This window comes from Neofelis nebulosa, chromosome 3, assembly GCF_028018385.1.
Source record: "Neofelis nebulosa isolate mNeoNeb1 chromosome 3, mNeoNeb1.pri, whole genome shotgun sequence".
Taxonomy (NCBI): domain Eukaryota; kingdom Metazoa; phylum Chordata; class Mammalia; order Carnivora; family Felidae; genus Neofelis; species Neofelis nebulosa.
The window spans coordinates 151440525-151463194 of NC_080784.1; the positions used below are offsets into that span (position 1 = coordinate 151440525).

Here is a 22670-nt window from a genome sequence, read left to right on the forward strand (position 1 = left end):
TTCTGTGTAGAGTACCTATAGGGAGAGAATTTCTTAGTTTGGGTATTGATACAATATATTCTACTGGTTGTCCTCTTAAAGACTTGCATTTTAGTTAAAGATTCTTACAATCCTTAAATACTCTTCTCAGTTTTGCTTGCTTTATTTTTTAACAATAAATATTGTGAATTTTTAAAAATCAAGAAAACATACACAAAGTTGATGGATTTAACAAGTGTTTTTTGATGTATTTTTCTAGAAAAAAAATGTAGAACTCTCAGATACTCAGCTTTCTCTGAATATGATCAAGTTACACAAGGAGGGAATAATTCAGGTATTAACACCTATATGACACAGGAAGGAGGAAAAATCCATGACGATAAAATACATAAAATATTTATGTTGATTTTCTTGAAGATGTAACTAATATTTAAATACTAAGGTATAAAATAATCACAACTATGGCTATGACTTCACTCATTGTGGTGTTTTTCTTTTTCAGGTCAAGTAATGATGGTTTGAAAACAGATGTATTGCTTAAATTTCAGTTTGTTTCTAACAATGCAGACACAATAAAAAGGCAAGCTGACAACATTTTGCATCAGAAGCTGATATTAAATGACAGCTTCTTGAAGACAGATACTTCATTACCTCATCTTAGAGGCAAGAAATATCATTTTCCTTCCCTTGTTAAAGTTTATCATTTTAGCAATATTCTCAACTACAGAGAAAAGTTTATTTCACCATAAGATGAAACCACTTTTCATTTTTAAATCTCTCCTTTACTTAATAATAAACAAATCCCCACACGATCAACACCAAATATTATCTTCCTTTGGTTAGTATAGAAATAATTATGAAACCTAAATTATACTATAACCCAAATATAATTTTTTTAAAGTTCTTGGTGGAATTGTTTGAATTAATTAAGCATGTATGAGATAAAAACCTACATTCTGCTACTGATACAGTAATCTATAGTGCCTGGCTCTTTCTGTTGCAATATTTTCTTCAATCTGAATCCAGAATGTAAGAGTGGTATGAACACAGAAATCATGATATGTGGAACACAAACATAATTTGGGCTCCTGTGAAAGGAGACCTGGCTCTTTTTCTGACACTACAATAAGCCTTCCTACAGCATGCAGGATAGGACTGGCCTAGGGCCATAGAGGAAACCGAATTAAGAAAAATGTCAGACCCTGATGATACCTGGCTCTGGCATAAAGGCACCGTATCATTTGCAACACAGGCATAAGGTGTGATCCCCAACTTCCTAGGATCAGTGTTTCTCAGGTATCTTTAGCAACACTGATCCTAGGAAGTTGGGGAATTGATTAACTTATCTCTTGAAAAGGGTATCTGGAAAGCTAAAACACACACATAGCCCCCAAACACAAATATTAGAAGAGTTAGTTGGCTAGTATCTTGAGTCCAACAAAGAAAAAACAATGCAGAAATATATTAGGTTTAATTTTATAAAAGTAATTTATACAGGATCACAATAAAGCTCAAGGGGAAGCTTTGAGTGTAGCTTTCAGAGTTAATAAAGTACAAGTTTGACAAATAGTTATCTATGTATATCTCATTTTTAAAAATTGCAGAATTTAAAGTGCTCATGCATAATTTGGTGAATTTTTTTCTAAAATTTATAGCCTTCTGAAAATTTCTTCTCATTTTATACAAGTCAGAATACTCTCCAGTGATTCTAGTGACTAGATTTTGGGGGAAAAAGGAAAGAAGAAAGAAAAGGAAAGGAAAGAAATGGAAAGAAACGGAAAGGAAAGGAAAGGAAAGGAAAGGAAAGGAAAGGAAAGGAAAGGAAAGGAAAGGGAAGGGAAGGGAAGGGAAGGGAAGGGAAGGGAAGGGAAGGGAAGGGAAGGGAAGGGAAGGGAAGGGAAAGGAAAGGAAAGGAAAGGAAAGGAAAGGAAAGGAAAGGAAAGGAAAGGAAAGGAAAGGAAGGGAAGGGAAGGGAAGGGAAAGGAAGGGAAAGGAAGGGAAAGGAAGGGAAAGGAAGGGAAAGGAAGGGAAAGGAAGGGAAAGGAAGGGAAAGGAAGGGAAAGGAAGGGAAAGGAAGGGAAAGGAAGGGAAAGGAAGGGAAAGGAAAGGAAAGGAAGAAAGGAAGAAAGGAAGGAAGGAATGAAGGGAGGGAGGGAGGGGAAAACAATTAGTTGGAAAAGAGAATTAGCTAATATTGCCAGTGTCTCAAGAAAGTGTACTTTTAGTCACTGATTTTACTCTAAACCTTTCATGAAATTATTAATTCTTTTATGATACCTAATTATGCCTCTATTTCTGTTTCTTTTCATCATATAAATATATATAATATAAAGAAAAATTCATGGAATTTACTTGTAGAGAGGAAAAATAATTTTCCCTTCATACTTCTGAGTTCTTGATTATAATAAAAGACTACTGTAATAAAAGATGATTAACAAGAAAAAAGAAACAAAAGTTTATTAACATGATGTATACATGGAAGATAAGTAGCGGAAAATGAGTAACTCAAAGAGGTGGCTTAGAATTTGGCTTTTATAGCATCTTCATCAAGGAACAAATTTGTGAAGAAATGAGAGAACAAAGGAGAGCAGTTTTAGGCTTTCAAGGACAGAGATAAGGGCTAGTTAGTAAAAGTGTTATAAAGATTCTTCTGGTGCCTTCTCCAGGCTGATAGGGTCTAAAATTATCTCTAGGAATTAACCTTTCTCCTTCCTGGTAGAGAGAAGAAGAGGGACACCTTTATAAACTTACGTCCTGCCTTTAGGCAAATAGAGGAAGGGCAAGAGGAATTTCTTGTATCTGCTTTTTCTCACTTACCTTTGATTCAAAATAACTCATATACCAAAGTGACATATTTTGGACTAGCATAATCTGATGCTCCTCACACTCTAGGAGAGGATGTAAGTGGTAGTCTTTTTTTTTTTTTTTAATCATTTAGGTCAGTTATGGGTTTTTTCGCTTGCTTTTAAAATGCATAAACTTTGCCTCTCTTTGTGAATTATCTCAGATCAAAGCCAAATAGCATGTGATATAACTTTTATTCATTCATACTAGTGTAATTTAAAAATTTTTAACATTTTAAAATCGTTTTCTGGTCTTAATTTTTTCAGCCAGTAGGGCTTTTCCCTTCTAAATTTAGTATTTAATATATTTCATAGCAGTTTTATTTAGCATAATAATAAGTTAACCAGAAGATTTATCAGTAATATTTCATTTAACCCCTTTCATGCCTTGTTTCTAATCAAACACTATATTATCTTTTTTAACCAGATCCAATATCTCACCCACTATTGAAATAAATTTTATTTTAGGTAGGAAAGTGAATAGTTAGAATAAGAAAGAAATCACAAATCACAAATTTTAAAAAGCTAATATACTACATATAGAATCCAGAAAAAAAGGACATTATTTTTATTAATTAGTTTCTTGGTATGCCTCTGTAATACCTCACTGTTATCCCTTTACATTTTTTTGACTGCATATTTATTCTCTGATTACTTCTTCAAATGACAATGTTTTTAATATTCTATAAGAAGAATAGAAAAGTAATTCAGACTTTCTACTGGGATGCTTGACTTTTAAAAATATTTTGAAATAAGTATAGATTCACAGAAGGTTGCAAAGCAATTTATAGCGAAATCTCATGCTCTTGCGCCCTTCCCCCAGCCTTTGGTAAAGTTAACATCTTATACAACTATAGCACAACATCAAAGGCAAGAAATTGGCATAGATAAAACCCATAGAGCTTATTCAGGTATCATAGTTATATATGAGCTCGTTTGTGTGTGTTTGTGTGTGTGTGTGTGTGTGTGTGTGTGTGTATGTGTAGGTGCAGCTCTATGCCATTTTATCACATACGTAGCCTTGCATAACCACTACCACCATCAATATATTCAACTGTACCTTATTGCATTGTCCTTGTGTTATCTGGACACAGATATAACTATACCCATCTCTTCCACCCATCCCTAGCCTCTGGCAACCAGTAATCTATTCTCCATCTTTATAATTATTTCATGAATGTCACATAAACCATACATTTTGTATCATTTTGAACTTGACCTTTTCCACTCAGTGTAATTTTCTTGAGGTTCATCCATGTTGATGTGTGTATCAATCATTTGTTCCTTCATTGCTGAATAGTATTCCATTGTATTCCACAGTTTGTTTAACCATTCATCCATTGACTAACATTCGGGTAGTTTCAAGATTTTGGCTATTACAACGAAGCTGCTATGAACATTGGTATATATGTTCCTATAAGAATAAGTCTCCATTTTTCTGGGATACATCCAAGAGTATATTTTTTGGGTTTATAAAAACATTTTGAGTTTTGAAAGGAACTACAAAACTACTTTCCAGAGTGGCTGTACGTTTTGCATTCCCATTGGCAATGTATAAGTGACCCAGTTTCTCTGAATCTTTGCCAGAATTTGGTGTTATCACTATTTTTCATGTTGGCCTTTCTGATAGGTGTATAGTGATATCTTATTATGGCTTTAATTTTATTTTCTCCAATAGCTAATAATAGCAAAAATCCTTTTAATTGCTTGCCATCTATACATCCTCTTTGGCAAAATGTGCAAATTTTTTCTAATTGAGTTGATTTTTATTTTTTAAATATCAAATTTTGTGAGGTTTTAATGTATTCTAGATGCAAGGTCTTTGCCAGATATGTAATTTGTAAATAATTCCTACTACTCTGACATTTGCTTTTTCATCCCATAAACAGATAGGAAATGTTTTACATTTGATGAGATTCAACCAACCAAACTTTCATTTTATGGATTATGTTGTTGGTAAGAAATCTTCCCCTAGTCCTGGGTCTCTGAAAATTATTTCCTATGTTCTTTTCTATAAATTTTGTAATTTTACACTTATACTTTTTAACATTTTATACATATCTCTATAAAATTTGAAGTCTTCACATTACATTATATCTTATGTTAAAGTCTATGATCCATTTTGAACTCATTTTTGTGTAAGCTGTGAGGTTTTTTTTTTGCTTCCCACCTTTCACTGAATTACATTGACTCCTTTATCAAAAATTAATTGGACATTTTTGTGGGGATCTATTTTTGGGTTCTCCATTCTATTCCATTGATTTATGCTTCCACTAGGATCATACTCTCTTGAATGCTGCAGCTCTATAGCAAGCTTAGCATTGGGAAGGATGATTCTCCCACTTTATTATTCTTTATCAATATTATTTTAAATACTTTAGGTCTTAAATAAATATTAGAATAATCTTATATATATCTACAAAAAAAAACACTAACAGATTTTGATAGAAATTTTGCTAGACCTATAGATCTATTAGGGGCAAATTGACCTCTTTTACTATGTTGAGTATCAGCATTTTCTAACTTTCAGCATAAAAATCCTGTACATTTTTGTTACATTTATAACTGAATATTTCATTTTCTTTGGAGAAACTGTAAACATGTTTTTATATTTTGATTTCTACTTGTCAGCATATAAAAATACAATTGTTTTTTGAGTATTGATATTGTATTTTGCAACATTACTAAATTCACTTGTTAATTCTAGGCTGTTGTGGGTTTTTTTTTTTTTTTTGGTAGATTCCTTGGAGTCTTCTATGTACACAATTATGTCATCTTCAAATAGAGAGAGTTTTCTTTTTTTCTATCCAATGTGTATGCCTTTTATTTGTTTTTCTTATCTCATTCAGTGGCTAGACCTTCCAGTACTATGTTACATAAGAGTGATGATAGTGGATATTCTTGCCTTATTTTCTATCATAGAGGGAAAGTATTCAATCTTTCGCCTTTAAGTATGATGTTAGAAATAGGTTTTTTGTAAATGTTCATCAAAGAAGCTGAGAAAATACCTCTTAATGGACCAAGAGTTTTTATCATAAATGGGTGTGGTTTTTTGAGATAAAATTTATGTAACATAAAATTAACCATTAGCCATTTTAAAGTGTACAATTTAGTAGCATTAAGTTGATAATATTGTGCAACCGTTATCTCTACCTAGTTTCAAGACATTTTCCTGACCTCAAAGGAAATCCTATACCAATTAAGCACTCATTTTCCCTTCCCCCAGCCCCTGACAACTACTAGTTACCTTTCTGTATTTATGGATTTACTTATTCAGGATGTTTCATATAGATGAATCCTTATAATATGTTACTTTTGTGTCTGGCTTATTTCACTTAGCATAATATTTTCAGAGTTCATCCATGTTTTAGGATGTATCAATACTTCATTTCTTTTTATGGCTGAATAATATTTTACTTTATAGATATATTACATTTTGTTTACCTATTCATCAGTTGATGGACATTTGTGCTGTTTCCATTGTTTGGTTATTGTGAATAGTACTGCTATAAATATTGGTGTATAGTATTTGAATATCAGTTTTCAATACTGTTGGATATATACCCAGGAGTGGAATTTCTGGGCAATATGGTAACTCTATGTTTGACTTGTTAGGGAACTGTAAACTGTTTTCCACAGTGGCTGCATCATTTTACATTCTCGCCACAATGTATAAAGGTTCTAATATTTCCCAATCTTCATCAACACTTGTTATTTTCAAATGTTTTTATTGTGACTATGATAGATGGGTGTGGTGGTGTCACAGGTGCCAAATTTTGTTGAATATATCTTCTAGATCAATTGACATAATCATATAATTTTGTTCTGTAGTCTGTTGGTATGGAAGATTGCATTAATTGATTTACAAATATTGAACTATCCTTACGTACCTGGAATAAACCCACTTCATCACTCCATATTATTCTTTACATACATTGCTGGATTCAATTGGTTAAAATTTTGCTGGGAATTTTGCATCTAAATTCATGACAGATATTAGTGTGCTTTCTTTTCTTATCTAGTTCCAGTATTAGGATAATACTGGCTATATCAAATAAATTAGGAAATGTTCTCCTTTCTTATAGTTTCTAGAAGGAATTGTGTAAAAGTGGTGTTAATTCTTTGAATGTTTTGCCAAAATCTCCAGTGAAGCCATCTGGGCCTAAGGATTCTTTTCTAATCTTTTATTACAAATTCAGTTTCTTTAACAGTAGAACTGTTCAGGTTATCCATACCATCTTTGATGAATTTTAGTAGTTTATGGTTTTCAAGGAATTCATCCTTTTCTTTTAAATTATCAAACTTATGAATGTAAGGTTGTTCAAAGTATTCCTTAATTAACTTATAAGGGCTGCAGGCTCTTTTGTGATAGCCCCTCATTTAATTGCTGATATTGGTGATTTTTGTCTTCTTTATTTTTATCTTTATCAATCTTCTAGAAGCTTATCAATTCGACTGATTTTTTTCTTACAACCAGTGTTTTTTGTTTCAATGATTTTTTTATATTATTCTTCTGTTTTAACTCTTGATTGAAATTCTGATCTTGATTGATTTTTTTTCTTCACTTTTCCTTCTTCTACCTTACTTTAGGCCTACTTTGCTCTTCTTTTTCTAGTTTTTTTTGAGTTAGGAACTCAGAGTGTTGATTTGAGATTATTTCTCTTTTCTAACACAAGCATTTAGTGCTATAACTTTCCTCTCTGTAATGCTTTATCTGCATCCCACGATACTTGGTATGTTGTATTTTCATATTCCCTCAGTTCTATGTAATGTTTTTATTTTCTTTGGGACTTCTTGGACCATATTACTTAGTAGTCTGCTGTTTAATACCGTGTTTGGAGATTTTCTCATTGCCTTTCTGTTATTGGTTTCTAATTTGACCCCACCATGAACAGAGAACATAATCTGATCTCAATTCTTTTAATATGCAGAAGATTATGACACTGGATATTGTCCAGTTTAATTAATATTCCATGGCTGCTTGCAAGGAATGTGCCTTCTGTTATTGCTGAATAGAGTTTTTTATAAATGTCAATTAGGTCTTGTTGTTGATGTTGTTTAATTCCATATCCTTGCTGATTTTCTGGCTAGTAATCCTGTCAATTGTTGATATTAGAGGATGGTGAAGTCCCAACTATAATTGTGAATTTGTCTATTCCTTCTTTCAGCTCTTTCGGTTATTGTTTGATGTATTTTGAAGCTCTGCTATTTGTAAACACATGAAGTTGCTACATATTCTTCATAAATTGATCCTTTTATCATTATGTAATGTCCCTCTGTGTCCCCAGTAATTTTTCTCTTCTCTGAAGTCCACTTTATCTGAAATTAATAAAGCCACTACTGGTTTTTTTGGATTCATATTTGTGTGATATATCTTTTTTCAACCTTTTATTTTCAATTTAGATATTTCAGTGTAAAAAGAAAATAGTTGAGCCATTTCTTAATTATACTCTGCCATTCTCTTTTAATTGATGTATTTAGACTATTTACACATTAAAGTAATTATTGATATGTTAGAGCTTAAGTCTCTCATTTTATTATAAATGTTTTCTATTTGTGCTGTGCCTTATGTCTCTGTTGCTTGTTTTCTCCCTCCCTGTGGGTAACATCAATATTTTTTTAGAGTTCCATTTTGATTATTTGTAATGTTTTTAAGTTTATCACTATGTATAATTGTCTTAGTGGCTGCTTTATGTATTAATATGCACACATGTAACTAGCCACAACCTACTGATGTCAACATTTCAAATGAAGTATAAAAACTTTACCTCCATGTGGCCTGTGCCCTCCCTATTTTTTAGATATATTTTTCTTAAGTATTTCTTCTCTATACATTCAGCACATGAGATGGTGTTACATCTTTTACTTTGGCCATAAAATATGTTTAAAGAAACCCATGAAGTGAAAAATAGTGTATTATGTTTATTTCTGTGTTTACACATTCTGTCTCTTCCTTTCCTTTCTGAAGGTGCTAGCCTTCTTCTATTATCAGTTGCTTTTTGTTTGGAAAGCTTCCTTTAGCCCTTTTCCAAGAGTAGGTCTGTTAGAAACAAATTCTTTTAATTTCTCTTCATCCTAGAATACCTTCATCTCCTCTTTATTTCTAAATACAGTTTCAGCAGATATAGGATTCGTGGTTAATAGTTTTTTCTTTCAGAGCTTGAAAAATGCTATGCCACTTTCTTTTGTCTTCCACGGTTTCAAATGAGAAAACTGCTGTTATTTGAATTGGTGTTACTTTATAGGTAATATATCATTTTTCTGCTTTTAAGAATTTTTCATTGTCTTTAGTTTTTAGTAACTTAATTATAATGGATCTTGGTGCGGACTTGAGTCTTTCCTATTTGAGATTTTCTCACCTTCTTGAATCTGCAGATCTCTGTCTTTAGCCAAATTTGAGAAGTCTTCAACCATTGTTTCCTTCGATCCTTTTTCAGTCTCACACTCTTTTTCTTCTCCTTCTGGAACTCTGATAATATGAATGTTAAATCTTTTGTTATCATCCCACAAATCTCAGATGTTTTCTTAATTTTTTTTTCAGTCTCTTTTCTCTCTGTTCTTCTGAGTAAACACTATTTAATTTAATTCAAGTTTACTGACTCTATCCCCCATGTCCGCTCTCCATTATTAAGACCACCCAGCAGGGTTAATAACAATAATAATTAATAATAAATATAATAATATGAATATTATTGTAAATAATATTTACATATTATATAATATTATATATAAATATAATAGTATAAATACAATAATAATTATTACTTATACTTTTCAGTCCTGTAATTTTGCAATTGGTTTTTGTAACTTCTATTTCTTCGCTCAGATTTTCCATTTCTTCACTTGTTTCAAAAGAATTTGTAACTGAATGCTGAATTATTTTTCTGGCATCTGCTTTAAAACCCGTATCAGATACTTCCAACTTCTTATTCATCTCAGTATTGGTATTTGTTGATATTCTTTTCTCATGCAGAGTGTGGTTTTCCTGGGTTTCAGTATGGCAAGTAACTTGTTTGTATTCTGAACATTTCAGTTTATGTTAGGAGACTCTTGATCCTATTTAATTCTTTTATTTTGGCAGATAGCCAACTTGTTTAGGTTTGGAGTATAGATTCTCACCAACTTTTGTGGTTTCAATAACAACTTAGTTTGCAGAGTCCTTGCAGTATTTATTCTAGTCTTCTGGAACATCCTCTCAATTCCTGCTGCCAGCAACGTATATGGGAATAAAACAGGCTTCTCTCAGCTGCCTTGTATCCCTTGGCCATCCTCTGTGTAGGGGTGTGGTGGGCTTGAACCTACTTATGTCACAGGGGAGATAAAGGCTGATGCTGTCCCTGTGGGTGTCAGTCTGCAAGCTGGTGCCCTGATTGGGAAGTGGGGTTTGGGATGGTCAAGGGCTTATTACTGTCACTGCTGCTAATAAAATAGATAGCCAGCCCTGTGTTGTGAAACAGGAGATTTGGGCTCCTCACTAGGCCTCTGTTGTGCTTCTTCTTTCCCAGTATTTGGACGGAGAGAGCAGACTTTTCTTAGGATTTTTTTGTCTATGCCTATGGATGGTTTCAGATTGCAGGCCTTTCTTGGTCCCCAGTCCAAATGTAGGTGAGATGAAAACAAAACTAGGAAGCTCATCACACTGTCCTTCAAATACTGTAGTCTCTAGCCATTTTGCCTTCCTCCTTCCAGCTTTAAGAGTTATTTTACCGTTACCTGCTAGATGATTTTCAGGATATTTAGTTGTATTTAGTTATAGGAGAAGGGCTGAGAAAAGGGAGTCTACAGTCTTGTACCAAAACTGAAGCTATTCAACTTTTGTCCTGCAGGTGGAGCACATCTGCTGGGTAATGTTCACCTAGGAGATTTCATGTCTTCTCTGAAGTCCCTCAGTAGTTGCAGCAGATAGAAATAACCCCAGACTAGTTACTCATGAATTGACCATAATTCCACTCCTCTCATTGTTCCATTCCTACAGAAGGTGACACTAGACTATAATTGACCTTACAGTGAAATGGTTGTAGAACAAGCTTTATACCTGAAGAAGTATTTAAATTATGTCCTTAATACTTTTGCCTCATACTGCTATTGGGAGGATATAAGCAATGTTTGTCATACTCCCTAGTAGATAGGACTCAGTAAATTACTAGTTATCATAACTGCTCATTATTCATTTAGCAAGTATTTATTAAGAACCTATTTGTGCCAGGAAATCACCTCTCCTCATAGAACATTGTAATTGGAATAAGAAAGACAATGGCCCACTAAAAAATAAGTAAACAAAAGTTATATCAAATAATTTGAATTTTCATATTCAATAACGAGAATAGAGAATGGGAGGTTGCTTTTATTTGTCATGGAAAGCCTGTCTGAGGAGAAGACTTTAAGTTAATTTCTGAATGGCAATAGGGAACCAACCATAAAAATGGCCAAGGGAAGAGCATTTCTGGCAGGGGACAACTAGAATAAAGACTGTATGAACACCTTGGCACAGCCAAGAAACAGAACGGCCAGGGTGACCACTGAGTCATGGCTAAAAGCAAGAACAGTTCAACATGACAACAAAGACGTAAATAGGGACCATGTCATGCAGATCCAGGTAGGAAGTTTCAGTTATAAAGATCAGGGAAGCCACTAGAGAATTATTAGCAAAACTAATTCAAAGGGATTCATTCTAATAAACAGTAATAAACATAAGCTTAGTTCCCTGCTGATGAATTCAATCTGAGTTTAGAGTCTGAAAGATGCATTAATTTTTCAGGCTTACCAGAAGTCCACACTAGTTTTCAACTTAACAAAACTGTGGATCTGGATTATTCATTATATTATCTGGCATGAGGAACAATTCATATAATTTCGGGGAGCAGTCACTGATCATGATTTCTTCTATTTTACTTTATGATAAAATGACTAACATATTTTGAAGATTCATTAGTATACTGGTGGACCTTTATTCTACTGGGAGACTCTGTGGAGATGTCAGGCATCTAAGATGCTTTGAGTGCCTTTACCATGTCACTAATGTGTGAATGAGGACAGAAGGAAATGGTGCCCACCATATAACAGTACACATGTAAAAGTAGTCCTAGAACCTCTTCTGTTTGACTTGCATTTTAATAAATTACTATGGCTAAATTAATTAGATGTAGTCTTCCTTCAAGAAAAATAATATCCTTCTCTATGCAGATGATTTTAAAATCATAACCCAAGATTTTCTCAGAGTCCATAAAGAGTTAGAAGAAGGGTTTAATTTATACCCAGGTCTCTTCTTCTGGTGGGATTTCATTTTATTGCCTTAAAATTAAAGAATGTCCTGACTAACTCAGCTCATCCCAACCAGAAATATTCATGTCATGTAGGCATAGTATTTCCAAATTATAATTGTTCTACTGCTGAGAAATCATCTTGCTTTTTCCAGATATGAATGAAGCACAAGCAGAGCACATTCTGAACAGCTGTAAGTTCGAGAATATCCCTGTGATGTTTGTAAATAAAATGCTAAAATTCAAAATACCGCTAGAGTTTCTCTATCCCCAGGTTTACTATTTCCCAAAAGTATGAAATATCTCTGAATGGATACATGATTTAACACTCTGTAAGAGGAAAAATTATTATTAATAATAATTGGCCATGCCTATATGGGCTCCTTGGAAATAACTTACTATTCCTCACAGAATGTTTCCCTGATAACTTATTTTAACAATTCCCTATCGTTTTATTGTATTTATTCTTATTTGGCTCACTTTGTTAAAGTAGAAAATTTTGCTTAGAATTAAATAACACCCATTAATTTTAATATGTGAATTTTGATACAGTTGGGTAATGGCTATAATATTAGACAGGTATTTTAAATGTACCAGTGGTATTTTTCTGCAATAAGTAGTATACATTGTGCACTCAAAATTGTCAACGATCATGAAGTAAACTGTTGCACATAAAAAAATGACCTAGTAAGATATGAAAAAACAAACTTTAAACTGAAATTGCTTTAAATGCACTAGGGAGGATATTAAATAGTTTATTTTTTAAGTTAATCCTTTTTCAATTTGAATGATAATTATTCTATTACATAATTTTGATTAATTTTTTGAAGGCAAGACAAACTTATAACTGTTTCCATCTTTATGTGCTAAACATGCCTTGACATGTTTAAAACACTGTTTATAAATAACCATCTTATAGCTACACTTGTTGCAAGCGCAGCATAATGATAGAGAAGTTGAATCTCTATAATGTACAGCTAATGTACAGCTAATGCTAATGTAACATTGTGTGTCAACTAAAATGAAACAAAATAAAATAAAAATAAAAAACAAAACAAAACTATCTTATTTCCTTCTGACAGGTTGTGGTAGAGGGAGAGAGTTTCCATCCATGGAACGAATTGCTGAAGGTTATCCTGCAAAAAGAGCTGATTGGCCATGGCAAGCCAGCCTGCAAATGGACGGCATCCATTTCTGTGGTGCGTCTTTGATCAGTGAGGAGTGGCTCCTGACTGCTGCTCACTGCTTTGACATGTAAGTCCTCAGTCTATACCAGCAGGATGACCAATTTCACCTTCTTTTCTTACCTTCATTTCTCATCATTCTCAAAAATTTTTCGTTCTTTTATGAGCATCTTAGCCCTCCCACTGGAACTCAACATTGTGAAGCAGGCTTAGGAAGAAATGACAGTTACTAAAGAATAGTAGAAAAATTAGAGAATCTTCAGCTGCAACTGGAAATATATTCCCCAGCAATCCTAATTTAACTAAGAACAAGACAACACTTCAAAAGTTAAGCACACTCACCAGTTTTCCTAAGATATATTGTGGATTTTTTAACTCTGCTAATAGTACCCTGATGCACAAATTTACATCAGATTATCCCACATGAATGTCTTTAGTCCTGCACTTTAATTATATCTTTTTTGAAGATGTAACATATGGGATACATGGAGATAATAATGAGATACAGTAAATCTAGTGAAATTCGTATCAAGTGGGAAAATATTCTGAGTAAAATGTTAACTAAAAATAAAGGATGACAAAACAATCAATATATAAAGTGTGGCTCCAAGTTGACACCTCTCCCTCTCCTTCTCCCTCCCTTCTCCCTTTCTTTCTCTCTCAATACCTATACATACATTTATATTACTGCATTCATATGGGGGTATATATGTGCATGGATGTGTACATATATGGGCACATAAGTCTAATTTTTTATTTATTTATAGGCTTTTCAACTACTCTGTATTTCTTTTATAATCAAAACTAGCAATAATATTTTGTTTCCTTTAGAAAATACAAACTCCGCCTCAAGGGGAGTAAGCTACCTTAGAATGGGGAGGCGGGGCGGATTTGTATCACCTAAATGAAGCAGAGCAATCCTGGGGGAGATACCTCAAGTAGAGTGGGAAGACCCCGATCAACTATTACCTTAAACAATTTTCTTTTAACTTTTTTCTTTTTTTTAATTTATTTTTTAAATTTGCATCCAAGTTAGTTAGTATATAGTGCAACAATGATTTCGGCAGTAGATTCCTTCACCTTAAACAATTTTCCCTTCTACCACCTCTATGTCCTATGCTTATTTGGAGTCCTGGACAACTTTAGATCAGAAATGAACCAACTGTAATACTTTTAATCTGTGATCAGTTACAAAAACCCCAAACTCTGGATGGCTAGTTTTGGAACAACTCTCAGCCCTCCTCTGATGAGAAGAAAGATACAATCAATTATCATTCACAACAACTATGCTACCCATAAGCATGATGACGACATTGCTGTGGTGAAGCTTTCCACCCCCGTCCTCTTTTCCAATGATGTGGGCAGAGTCTGTCTCCCAGATGATACTTTTGAAGTCTTGCCTCAGAGTCCAGTGTTTGTCACTGGATGGGGAGCATTAAAAGCTAATGGTGAGTATCTCAGTAAAAAGAACTAAGCAAAAAATGCAAAGCTGTCTTCCATTTGAATGGAGATATAAGATACAAAATCAAAATATTGAATGTAAGAGATGAAATCAAGATGTCCCATGAAAAATATCACAAAACAACAAACAAAAAAACCAGATATGGTGACTTATGGAAACTTTGGCTATTACTATTAGACAGTATCTATGTTTAATGCTTTCTTTATGGGCTATTTTGGTTATAATTTTACAGCTAGTTATAACTTCCTTTTCAAAAATTATTAAGGCATATTTTTTCATATCATTTACTTCTTTGTTGCTGTCTCTTTTTTGTATTAAAAAAATTTTAATGTTTATTTATTTTGAAAGAGAGAGACAGAGACAGAGAGATAGAGCATGAGCAGGGAAGGGCCAGAGAGAGAGGGAGATGGAGAATCCAAAGCAGACGCCAGGCTTGGAGCTGACAGCACAGAGCCCAACACAGGGCTTGAACCCACAAACTGTAAGATCATGGCCTGAACCAAAGTTAGACGCTTAACCACCTGAGCCAACCAGGAGCCCCATGTTGCTGTCTTTTATATGTAGAGATTCTGCCATGGCTGCATGAATCTTAAAGTATGTGATTTGTGAGCAGTAATAATGATAAATTTCTATAATGTGTCATACAACTAAACAAAAACAGACTTAAGCAATTTTTTTAAGTAAACAATTTAAATGTCACGCCTGATGCTAACTATTAAATGGGACCCCTCTGATCCATGTATCTATGGAGCAGGTTTTAAGCCTCAGGATTTATACAGTTCAAAAGTACAACATTTTACTACTTTTAATAATACACAATACACTGCAAAGATAGATCTTCAGATCTTGATAGGAGTCTCTGTTTCTACTTTTCTTAGGTGAGCAATTTACATATAGTTTAAGCAGCCTTTGAATTTCTGATTCTTGTTCCAGTCTCTTGTTAAAAAGTTATAGTCTTATTTATGTACTTGCTCCAAAGATAGCTTTTATGTACTAAGTCTCTGTCACTTCATTTTTATAGAAATCTGCTTCCCTTCAATATGAACTCCAAAATTCTGATGTTGGGTCCAGGTTGTTATACTGTCATTATAATCTGAGAGTTCTTTTCCTCATCTTGGGGGATCTGCCTTGTTCTATAGGCAATGGTGATGAGAACAAAGGGGAATCAAATCCTTTGGGATTAGAAGGCCACTATACTGACTAGAGTAGAAATGGAAAGCATCTACCACTAGGGCAATACTACTACACTTCCTCTAGACCCTAATTAAACTTAACACCACCCCCTCCCAGAGTAGTAGTTTGGGAGTGATTTGGGACTTCATCATGAATCGTTCAATGCCCAATAGTGTGTAGATTACTAAACTTTGATCTATCTACTCTAACAAGTTGTATACTTTCCAGAAATAATGTTATAAATTTGTAAGACGTCAGTCTAAAGTTAAGCATTAAATATTTGATTATGGTTTTCTCTGTGTTTTGAAACTGAGACAAGGACTAAGGTTTTCTTCTCTTACTTCCCCAAATTTTTCCAATTATATCTAATTAGAAATCTTGTTACCAGACAGCTTGTAAAATAGAAACTTTCTATTCTGGATGGTTTCTTCCTTGAATAGTTGATAATGTAAAATAGCTTGTTATATTGTTAAGCACTTGAATTGACTTTTTAAAAGTTGAGATTAAGGAATTATAAGCACTTGAAGTTTAAAACTAGGCATCCTAGGCCAATTAACATAACACATAAAAGTAGGCACACAGAAATTATAAATAGTTTAAATACAGTTGATTAAAACCTAGGAATACCTATAAATTTTAAATGTCAATTAGAGAGGACAAAAGAGATAGTATTGAATATTGCTGAAGCATTTACACAAATAGTTTAGCCTGTTCTAAAAATCTGTATAAAGAATAGATAGTGAGCAGATTCTTTCACTAGGACCATTTCAGAGAGAATCAGAAATGAAGAGAAAATGGTCATATAATGACCCTCCAGTGCTTAAAAATGGTGAAGAAATGCACCAGATCCTAGATAATCTTTAATGACTATAAAAGATTTAGGCTTAGTTTTTCAGCAAGATAGTTAACGCTAGGTAAGTGAATTTACTAGGCTTAATACAGAGAATTAGATTATTTACAGTTAGTGACAAATTCCCTAGAAACCTATATCTTCTCTTATAAAAGCTCTAGCACTCACTAGCCATCTTTGACATTGAAGTGCAGCTTAGTACCATGAGGGTTTTAAATACATAATTTCATACTCTACAATCCACTCCAATAGCTTCCATTGGCTGAAATCTAAATGTGGGACAAAGCACTATCATAATTGGTTACATTAATTATTTTTTTAAGTTTACTTATTTATTTTAAGAGAGAGAGAGAGAGAGAGAGAGAGAGAGAGAGAGAGAGAGAGAGAGAGATGGAGCACAAGTGGGAGAGGGACAGATAGAGAAGAAGAGAGAGAATCCCAAGCAGGCTCCTCACTGACAGTGTTAGCCAGATGCAGGGTTCGAACTCATGAACCATGAGATCATGCCCTGAGCTGAGATCAAGAGTCAAACACTTAACCAGCTGAGCAACCCAGGCACCCTAACATTAATTATTTTTTAACCCTTACAACAGACATGTGAGATAGGTATCATTTACTCCTTTTAGTGAGTAAACTGATGCTTAGTGAGATTAAATAACTTGCCCAAAGCTAAATAGCACATAAATTGTGCAGTATTCAAACTCACACGTGCTACTGCTAAGCCTAGAGTCTTTAGCACAGAATTACCCTGATTCGTTGGTCAAATTGACAGCACTGCCCTCCTTCCTCCTTTTAATTGTCTTTGAACCTTTTGTAAACAGTGCATCCATCTTTATATGAAGGACTAATACAGTCTTTAAAATAAAAGCTGCTCAGGGGTAATGAGAAGAATACAATGACTAAAACGGTACAATACACAATTAAAAGCACTTTTCATATAACAACAAATCAATGAATGTGTGGATCATTAGTAAAACAAGATTTAAATCTTATCTTGGTATTGGTTACTTACCCTGGAATTAGTTGTGGACAGCCATTTGAGCTATTATCAAAGTAGATATGGTCTTTCTGATGAAGCAGTAGGGTTCCATTTATTCAGTATTAAAATTACTTTCTGATCGTACAACCTCACTCTATACTGCTCTTCCTGAAGGATTTTCAATTCCCATTGTAGCTGTGTTTTTTAAAGTGATGTGGCAGATTTCCAGGTAAGGTAAGGTAAACTATCACAGATTTTCCCAGGTAGTGAAAAATGCCCTGGGTTTAAATGTGATGTTATCCTCCATTTAGCTATGTGATCAGAGCAAGACTCGTAACCAGTTAAGCTTTGGTTTTCTCATCTGAAAAAGAGAATATTCACACCTACTTTTGTTGGTTGTTGCAAGGATTAAATAAGATAGTGGAAGTAAATGTTCCAAGAATGGTACCTAGCACCTAGAAGGCACGCAAGAAATATAACTTGAACCTGAGCACTGTCATCGAGCTCAGAGTCCTACAACTTTAAGACATATGTCTTATCACCAGTACATCCTTTATAAAACACAACAATTAACTATCATAAGCAACAATGTGACAATTCTTCATCTATTAATTATTTTCTTCTTTAGGTCCTTTTCCCAATACTCTGCGACAAGTTGAAGTAGAGATCATAAGTAATGATGTATGTAATCAAGTTCATGTATATGGTGGTGCTGTATCATCAGGAATGATATGTGCTGGATTCTTGACAGGAAAGCGAGATGCCTGTGAGGTAAGAATAGACTCAAATCCACAAAAATGAGTGTGTTGAATGGAGGTGGCCTCACTGACTATAGACCGATGTCACTTCATACAACTATAAAATTAAGTTGACGAGGAGGGAAGAGAGTGTAAAAAGAGGGAATGGGAGAACCTTAAGAAATACTCCTCATTTAACACCCTCGTATTGTCCAGAACCATATGTAAAAAAGGACCATCAGTTGCAAATTAGTACTTTGATTAGAGAAAAAGACTGGAAGCAGATAGTAGAAACCAAGCCAAGAAGCCACACAATCATTGCTTCAAGTCTCAATGATAACCAATTAGGTGTCTGACCCCTACTACTTGTAAGGCACTAGGGAATGGAGTCTGAAGATCCCTCCATGGCCAGAGCCATCATCCCACCCGCGCTTAACCCTTTTGACCATTAGCAGTCTACATTCATATAGAATCACACCATTTAGGAAGAGAATACATTTATCAACACTTATTCATATTAAAGTGTTGCCTCACAAATTATATCTAAAAACTAAATAAATAGCATTTCACTAAACCATACAAAATCTTAGGATTAAACATTTAAGGAGAATATCAGTTTTAAAGTCAGGCTACTTAAAAGACTAAAAATAAGTAACTAAAATAATGAAGTTTTAACTTGGGTCCAATAGTTTAGCAATTCTTAAAAGATTAGGAAATGTTTTGAGAATTTGACACATATGAGTGCTTTACTTAAATGCAAAGGGCCCACTATTGATCTGCCACTACCTGGCTGTAATGTGATATAATAAATATTCATTCACTTATTCATTCCATTTTTCTTTTGTATATTGCAAGGTAACTTGGCAATTACTGAAGGAAATATAAACATTTAAAAAAAAAAAAGCCTACACTGAATCCACAATGAATTTACAATCTAATAATATAGCAAACAAGTAACGAAAAGAACAAAAACATAGGATTTGGCTACATATTCTGAATATAAGATCTCCTTCCACTCACTTTCCTTCCTGAGGAGAAGCAAAAACAAGGCGGTCCACAACACAACCGGATAACATGACTTTTGAGCAGAAACATAAATCTACGTAAAAGATGTTCTCTTTCCATTGGTCCATGTTCCCATGCTTCCTTCGCCAGCAGCAAAGTAAAATACTAAGGACCTAAATTAGGATGTGGTATTACAGGAAAAGAGCTGAGAAGCATTGCTTTTAGTAACCAGAGTTTTCACACTCTGTCCACTGAGCCCTAAAGGCTACATGGAAAGAGAAGGGAAGGGAGCTAAAAGCCAAAACTCTAGGATCCCAGGCCTGCTTCAAACAGGATAATTTGTCTTATAAAATAAGTCTATAATGGGCTTCCATATAGGTTTATTGCTAAAAGATAAATTTAAAAATCATCTGTCTAAACCTTGGGTTAAAGATATCAGGGAAGTCCTCAGGATTCACACACTTCAAACCAGTTCACTAGGGCTAGGGATTAAACCTTAGTTTGGGAACAAAAGTCTGTCAGTGATAAACCCTGCATCAGGCTCTGTGCTGACAGCTTAGAGCCTGGAGACTGCTTCAGGTTCTGTGTCTTCTTTCTCTGTCTTTCCACTGCTCGCTCTCTCTCTCTCTCTCTCTCTCAAAAAGAAATATTTTAAAAAGTTAAAAAAAACCACAAATTCATAGCAAGTGACTATATCTAGCTAACAGAAGAGGCTTCATGGAGGTGACATATAGTTGAGCCTTGAGTTCATCACTTAGGTAACTATTGTATGCCTGGACTCAGGTTCAGTTTGTGTTCCCTGTTCAGATAGAGCAAAACTAAAAACTATACAAGGGTAAAACTGAAATATTAGCTTTATTCACACTACTCCAGATGAAGATATTAACACAGATAAGTAGAAGTAGTAAGATAAAAACAGGTAATAAGCAATAAATTCAATTGTTATATTAATAACAATGGTAAGTAAAAACAGAATTCATTTTATATGCTTTTGTTTATTTTATTTTTTTAATTTTTTAATGTTTTTATTTTATATGTGAGAGAGAAGGAGAGCATGAGCAGAGGAGGGGCAGAGAGAGAGGGAGACACGGAATCCAAAAGAAGCTCCAGGCTCTGAGCTGTCAGCACAGAGCCCGACATGGGGCTCGAACCCACAAACCATGAGATCATGACCTGAGCTGAAGCCAGACACTTAACCTACTGAGCCACCCAGGCACCCCTACATACTTTTATTTAAAATATTAATTTAATAGTCATTCACAGGCTCATAAACTTTCATTTTTTACTCCCCTTTATTTATTGCATTGACAATGTACATTTCTTCTTCTACAGGGTGATTCTGGAGGACCTCTGGTTATAGCACGTGATAGAAACTGGTATCTTATTGGGATAGTAAGCTGGGGAATAGACTGTGGAAAAGAAAACAAGCCTGGACTTTACACCAAAGTGACTTGCTATCGGGACTGGATTAAATCTAAAACCAACATCTAATGCAACAATCACCTGTACATCCAAAATGTTAATGTGGTCGCTAGCAAATTGTTTTGCTAGAATGTGTTGCTATGTATATTGTCATTGAGTTCAAGATGCAAATAAGCATGAACGGACAACATTCCCCTTAAACATGAGGAAAGCAGACTTTCTTTTACATCATCTGAAATGTTTTGCTAACCTGAACATACAAGATATCATCAACTCCACAATGATCTGCCATTGCTGCTAAGTGTCTCCCATGATCTCCTTGCTCATTTTTCTGTTCCTACTCATTTAAAATGAGAACAATCCAGTTTAATCAGACAAGTACCAATTGGCTAAGCATTCTCTATTTTTCTTCCCCGACAGGGCACACTGCCCTTCCCTGACTCCACAGTTTTCATGTTCCTCACCAAATAATCTTCATTAAGAATCTGTAGGTTCACTGTACTAGACAAATCAAGGTAATTAGTTCTGGCCAATGTGAACACAAATGATGGAGGGGCACTAGGCATAAAACTGGGACTTAAGAGATGGCCCTCCTATCAGCCCTTTCCCATTTGTCCTCACATGCACATTCACCTCTCTCTGAGACTTGAAAAACATTGACATGACAGTGTAGATTTTAAAGTGTAAACAACTACCTAATATTTGCTTTGGAACAATAGATAAATCTGTGTACCAGACAGGAAAACTGAAAACACTGCCTAGCACAGATTCTGTGCTACCCTACCTAAAAATTCCTTTTTTTTTTTTTTTTTTTGTATTTAGAAAATAAAGAGAAAGTTTCTTGGTCTTTTTGTTAGATGGAAATGAGAAGATAAAAGGACTCTGTGAGAAGGAGCTCCTTTCCATCTCTAAAAATGAGAGATGTTCCAAACCTGGTATAAATTAACTTTTCACTTATGTTTTATTATATCTTACTGCATTTTCTTTTCTAAATAGCTTTATTTTCAATCAACTTCAGAACAAGTAAAGGACCCACAGAATAAGAAGCCAATATAGATATTCATAAATCATTTACATGAGAAGCCAATATAAAATTAGATATTCATAACCAATTTGATATAAGATTTTGGAAAAGATCTGATTGTCTAATATTTAAATTTACTGTTAAAAATGGCTGGCATTCTTTATAGTATTTTTGGAGAATACTCAAATAATCCAGAAAGCATCTTTGGAGAGATTTAACTTATATGACAAAATAGTCATTTTCATATGTATTTAAATGTATATTTCCTGACACTATATATGACTATGGACTAGTATTCAACAAAACTCAAACTTTTTCTGTGCTTCTAAACCTTTGCTCCCCCTGTTATGATTAATTTGGCTAATGAAATAACTGCTGTGCTAAGATTTTCTTCTGAGTTTTATATCAGCTGAGAGTCTTTCTTGGTCCACATACATAATGTTATATTGTATACATTAAAATATATTTATAATAATAAACTCAACCTCATTTCCTTTGAATCATCAGTATATTGCATTACACATCTCAACTTTTGCCCTGCTGACATTAGTCAGAGATAATTCTTTGTTGTGGGGGGAAGGTGGCAGCTATCCTGTGAACTGTAGAATGTTTGCAACATTTCCTACCTCTATACACTAGATGCCAGTGGTAACCCCCACCAAGTTATAATAACAGCAAATGTATCCAGATATTGCCAAACGTTGCCTGTGGGGCTAAATCACCCCCATCTGAGAACCACTGCCATGGAGTCA

The 22670-nt window shown here is 34.1% G+C and overlaps 1 protein-coding gene across 1 annotated transcript in view; it reads left to right on the forward strand.

The window, feature by feature from the left end:
* LOC131508065 (transmembrane protease serine 11G-like) overlaps window positions 1-22337 on the forward strand; it is a 29553-nt gene extending 7216 nt beyond the window's left edge. Inside the window, exons 5-10 of the mRNA XM_058723334.1 lie at window positions 482-642; window positions 12238-12276; window positions 13165-13336; window positions 14455-14714; window positions 18359-18501; window positions 20805-22337. Of these exons, the coding sequence (XP_058579317.1) occupies window positions 482-642; window positions 12238-12276; window positions 13165-13336; window positions 14455-14714; window positions 18359-18501; window positions 20805-20963 (934 nt within the window). The 3' untranslated portion in view covers window positions 20964-22337. The remainder of the gene's footprint in view (window positions 1-481; window positions 643-12237; window positions 12277-13164; window positions 13337-14454; window positions 14715-18358; window positions 18502-20804) is intronic.
* Window positions 22338-22670: the final 333 nt, after the last annotated feature.